At 37.9% G+C, this 5,931-nt stretch overlaps 1 protein-coding gene across 2 annotated transcripts in view; it reads right to left on the reverse strand.

The window, feature by feature from the left end:
* Positions 1-1,139: 1,139 nt before the first annotated feature.
* The window catches only part of Lrrc40 (leucine rich repeat containing 40), a 29,405-nt gene continuing 24,613 nt past the window's right edge, over positions 1,140-5,931 (reverse strand). For both annotated transcript variants that reach the window (XM_028777595.1, XM_028777594.1), the window contains 3 exons: positions 5,563-5,640; positions 4,677-4,862; positions 1,140-2,093 (listed from right to left, as the gene is read on the reverse strand). In XM_028777595.1, coding sequence (XP_028633428.1) covers positions 1,988-2,093; positions 4,677-4,862; positions 5,563-5,640 — 370 coding nt within the window. In that variant the 3' untranslated portion in view covers positions 1,140-1,987. The remainder of the gene's footprint in view (positions 2,094-4,676; positions 4,863-5,562; positions 5,641-5,931) is intronic.

The raw sequence follows: 5,931 nt of genomic DNA on the forward strand, positions 1-5,931 counted from the left end.
AACTGGCTTCACTGCCATAAGTGCAGGACCCAGGTAACTTATCTTCAGTAACTGTAGTAATCCTCCCTCAGAACCCGAACTAGGACCTCGTTCCTAAATCTCAGATCTAGCTGATGACAGGTGGCAGGTGAGTGTTCCTTCTGTCCATCCTTTGCCGTCTATGTGGACATCCTGATGTGTGTCAGTGAGCTGAATTCTACACGCTGTATATATTGCATGCATTTCACTGCAGTCTATGGACATGCCCTTTGTAGAGCTTTTATGGAAGAACCAAGAAGCCAAGGCAGTTTAGCAAACGAGGCTCAATATTTATAAACCGGGGCCTTTTCTGTCTCTTTGCTAGCCTAGGTGGCTGTATACAAACTGGGTGGGAGGGGCAGCAAACACCTCACACATCACATTTAGATTTTCTACTTGGGTGTACTCTAGCCAATTCAAAACAAATTGCTTTCTTTAATAATAAAGTTTACCATTTTATATTAAAAGATCAAACCATGACATGTTTAATTGAACTGGCTGTATTGTAATTAATATTTTGAGATAATTGTGATTTTCAGCTTAAAATTATATATAAAAATTGTCATTTTTGTATGTGTTAAAAAAAATGTATCATGATTAACAGTACTTTTTAGTTAAACTACATATTGGTGTAAATAAAACTGAATGAAGAAACACTTACTACTTTACTAACTTAGATTGTGAATGTACTTCATGGTTTTTTGCCATATGAGACCATAACAACCTTGAAAGCTGTTTAATTTTATGTGCAAAGTCCTACTAACCTGTATTTCAACTCTGCCAAGCCAATGACTTTGCAAGTGTGATCTGTACTCTCCAGCTGTGTCTTACGTTCTGACACTATGGGTTAAGGGTAGGGTGTAGTCTGGAAGCATCTGCAGATGCGCTTTGTACAGATAATAGTGCTGTGTGGTGTATAGCAGAGCCATTTTTAGGTTCTGTTGTACTCAATTTTTTCAGAATTTAAAAAAGTGTTTTGAATAACATAAAAGTCTATTGTATAAATAATAAAATGTCACCTTATTACTTGATGTCTGGTTTACTATGGAAGCAGATTCTGAGCGTAGGAACTGTGACATGGTAAAGATGTGTTTCTTTCTAAAACAAAAGCACTGTACCAATACCTTAAAAATGTAACGTTTATTATGAACATGAAACATGTGTCTTTATTAGCACTGACATTTCTCTAAGATCAACAACCTCAACCACCTATAAGTTCTCTACCTCCACCCTCCACACGATGACTCATGCGTCTACTGAACTGGCTACTTTTGACACAATCACGTGAGGAACCAGGATGGCTGAAAAAGCTGCATTTGATAATTTCAGTGTAAACAACAATGTTTACATTTGGATTTTTATTAAATCAAGCTTGCCTATATCTAACTCCTTTTTAGAAAATTACTGTAAAACTGTCAGTCTAGTTTTAAATAGACTGTAAGCAGATTTCAGAATCAGTTTTGGAAATAATAAGATGTACCATGTTGGATTAAAGGACACACAAATCATTAAAATAAAAAATTTAAAAGTCAAAACCCTAAACATAAACATGCACTGACACTGACTACACAGCAAGTCCTATCTCAGACAATGAAAAGTCTGATTTTCTTTTAAATGCCAAAGAATAGTATTTCATAAAAGTTTGCTAACTTGCTCAGTTCACATAATACGGAAAATAAAAAAATACCAGGGGGAACCCAGACCTACAAAGATGATTGCTTTATCATTATAAAATATTAAATCATATGAAAAGTTCTTGTAAAGTCATAAGGAAATGAATTTACAAAACCTTTAAAATCTGTTGCAGTTAACATGATAAATGTTCACAGCACTTCACAAACTGTAGACATTTAGTGGGAATGAACAAAACCCAAACAGTGACTGCCTAGTGACACCTGGATCATAGCAGTCACTGTGCTGACTCTGTCCCGTCTGAGTGACCATGCCCAGAGTAAGAAGCCAGCTGTACTCAGGCAGGGATTCGATCTCTCAAATATTCCAGCACAGCAGCTGTGCCTTTCATTAATATGGCCGCTCGAGGAACTCGGAATGGATTTCCATCTAGCAGTAGTGTCCTAAATAAAAGAAACAGGAAAATCAAACATTTCCCGTTAGTGTTTCTCTTCTCATGAAATAAAACTATTGTTTCCAATTTCATAAATAAAATGTGTATTTTCTTATGTGTCTTTTACAAGTCCAACTAAGCATGCAAACAACTGGAATTATGACAATGCCCAACAGCACAGGCTAACTATCACATGAGAGGCACATTATGGTGTTTATATTCACTGACTCTGTTGGTTTTGTTTTAAAAGACTTACGGTGTAGGTATTATTAATACTTCTATTTTAAAGAGAGAAATACAAATCTGCAGAGACAATGGTCTATTCAGAATAAACAGCTGCTAAATGGTGGAGCTGTGATTTGAGACTCCTTCCATTTAATACAAACACACACTAGGTAACAGAACAGACTTAAGCTAGAGAGAGAACAAACGGATGTGGATCCACGCCAACAACACTGGAGACACGGCTCACTCCATACCCCAGACGGTCCTTTCTTTTTATGTTTTTTCTGTTTTTGGAGGTTTTAATTTATTTTTTAATTAACTATTTATTTACATTTCAAATGTTGTCCCTCTTCCTGGGTCCCCTTCTCCTTCCCCTTCAGCACTAAGAGGGTGCCTACGCACCCACCCACCCACCTACCCACCCACTCACACCTCACCCTTCTAACATCCCCCTTCTCTGGGGCATCAAGCCTTCATAGTACACCAACCCTCCACCTCACCCCCCCAGCACTGACACCAGATGAGGCAATCCTCTGCTACATATGTAGTGGGGAGCACAGACCAGCCCATGTATGATCTTTGATTAGTGGCTTAGTTCCTGGGAGCTCTGAGGGGTCTGGTTAGTGGATACTGTTGTCCTTCCTATGGAGCTGCAATCCCCTTCAGCTCCTACAGTCCTTCTCCAAACTCTTCCATTGGGATCCCTGGGCTCAGTCTCATGGTTGGCTGTGAGTATCTTTCCAGAAGGGCCTTTCACAAACGTCTGCCAACCCTCTGTGGACCAGAGGGACACATACTAAGTCCATTTCCATATTTGGAAATAAGATTCAATTTGCAAGTTAAGGGCCGGTTCTTTTGTTTCTTTATGCAATTAGTGAAATATCTTCAATCAAAAGGCTTTAATAATCTAAATTTTTATGTAAAAATCAAATGGCTCACACATTATAAGGTTCACCTACAATTAATTCTTCAGCTACTTTCATGTTACTTGGGAATTCTTTTACACACTTAACTTTCTTAGCTTCTAGGAAATAAAAAATAAAAAAAAGAATTGCACTTGACTCTCATGTGCCAAGTTCTGTTATCTATAAATCCATACACTCCAAATCTGTCTGTAATCCCAAATCACTGGATTTGCAGTTATGCCAAGAACAGGAAAAATTTGATGTCACTCAAGATTCACTCCTGTGAAGTCTGACAGAGCATCTGCAATCACACTCAGGTGTCCTTCCTGAGGCCCACTCGGTGCATAGTTGCAAATATTTGTACTTTTTGTTAATAATTTCTCTGTTCAAAATTGATCCAAATAGCCAGGGATGAAAGTTTACAACTATAACCCCAGCATTTAAGAGACTAAGGAAGACAGATATGGAGCTAGAGTCTAGCCTTAGTTGTATATAGCGAGACTCTTCTGTTTCAAGTAAACAAACAAACAAATAAGATAATAAAATAGTCTTCACATGCAGTCTAAAACACTATTTAGTTTTCATGGGTACAAATGTGCCTATAAAGAAACATGCTAAGTTTCTTTCATGTATAAATTATTGGAGCATGCTCAAGAGTTAAGGTATTACATACTGATGGGGTGATAAACCCAAACCCTGTACCTAGTGCAACAGTTCAGCACTCACTAACTCAGTTCCTAACTCCAACAAACACTGAGATTTGTTTTACACATAGAAGCAATTGGATTTATTTGCTACAATTCACTAGAAATGAGGTGCCAAGGCAACCCCATTGAGACAAACAGCCAAAAAATAACATGCTGCTTTCAAGAATAAAGCATCTTTCAGCTGAAATCTCAAGCCCTCACCCCTCTGTCTGTTGATTTAACCAGCACTTAATTAGGTGCTTAGTATGACTGAAGCTTTAGTACAACTCATTTCTGGATTAATAAAAAAAACAAGTAGAACAGATGGGCCTGAAAGAACAGTGGGATTAAGTCTGTGTGAAGAAGGGGAAGGCTTTGAAGGGGATACAAAGCTGGTCACTACTGAGAGCATGGTAAGGGCTGAGGGAGAAGTAAGTGAGGAAAAACCAACCATAAGGGCTGGGTTTCCAAAGCTGGTGCCCTGTAGTCTGACCTCAGAAATTCCAGGGAAAGCTAAGGAGGGTCAGGCCTTCCTGCTCCTCTCCCCAGTGCAATTTTGGATAAGCATATACCAGGAGAAAAATATCATGAGAAGTGATGTTTATGTATACATAATGCTATATAAAGCCAGAAAACATCTGATGAAACTTAAAAAGAAAAATTAGGTGTTTGGTTAACAATTATTGTTACAAGGTATTAAGTCTGTTATTTCAATTTCCTATAAGGAAAAAAAGCAATCAACAAATCAATTGGAAGCCTCCCCAATAAAGAAGTTACCGTAGCTGCACACAGTTCCCAAGCTCTGGGGGAATCTGCAAAAGGTCGTTGTTTTGAAGGTCTAGAGTATTTAGATTTTCCATCAGCTTCATCTTCTGAGGGTCTACAGAGCCAACCTGATTGTTGCTGATCAGAACTGCTTCCAGTGTAGAGATGTGATACAGAACTACAGGAAACACTTTGAACCTATTAAGATAGTGAAGAAGACAACTCCATGTAATGGGCTAGAGTTGCATCACTCTTAAAAATGGGTGATTTTAGTTAAGTGTGCTTTAAGTTCTATATTCAAATTTTCTAAAAAATAAGAGACTAATTTTGGAACACATATTCAGCAGACACAGAAGATACTAATGATCATAAAACTCAAAACGAGCAAAAGCTGAGGCAAAGCTCCTCACTGATGGGCAGCATATCTTGGGATCTCTACAAGCCACCCTCAGGAAGTTACTCTTTCTTGATCTAATTTTATTAGTAACAGCTTTCAATAAAGTAAAGTGTGAGACTCCAATTTTTACTTTGCTTGGCTGAGGCTTCTAGAACAAGGGTATTTTGTGTTCTTTCAAAGATGCCCGACTATCACAGACACAGGCTTCACTGTCCAAACCAACCCATCAGATGCAAAAGACAGATGTGCCTAGCTAACATCTGTTTACCTCAAGGCTTCTCTTTCCACTACAACAATCACAATTCATCAGATGATTATCTTTCTTCTAAACTATGAGTTTCTTGGAGTGGTAAAACAAACAAACAAATTAGCAAAGCATCAATCGTGAGAATTCTAAGCAACACTACGTTCAAGTAGAATCTAAATGAAAATAAAATCTGCTAGTAAAATATGGCAAAAATAAAGGCTTCTTATCTATCTGGCTCCCAGATGTTTCCTTACCTGTTAAAGGAAAGATTGATCGTTTGTAGTTTTGTCAATGATGACATCTCTTCAGGTAAAGAACTTAAAAAATTATTCCTAAGTTGAAAATCAAAACATGATTTTTAAAGTTTGAAACTTTTACAGGTTTAAATCCCAGGAAGAATAAAAAATACACAAATGTGTTTGTCAATTCTTATTAATCTGATCTTCTTAGGATGATCCTAGGAAGTGGGTTTGGTAGCAATTAGTGACACAAGTCTCCTGCAGCCTTTCTCTTCTACACACAACGATTGGCTGTACACACTATGCTGCACAATGACTGGCTGTACACACTCTGTTTCACAATGACTGGCTGTGCACACTCTGTTGCACAATGACTGGCTGTGC

This window comes from Grammomys surdaster, unplaced genomic scaffold (assembly GCF_004785775.1).
Source record: "Grammomys surdaster isolate TR1022 unplaced genomic scaffold, NIH_TR_1.0 311, whole genome shotgun sequence".
Classification (NCBI taxonomy): domain Eukaryota; kingdom Metazoa; phylum Chordata; class Mammalia; order Rodentia; family Muridae; genus Grammomys; species Grammomys surdaster.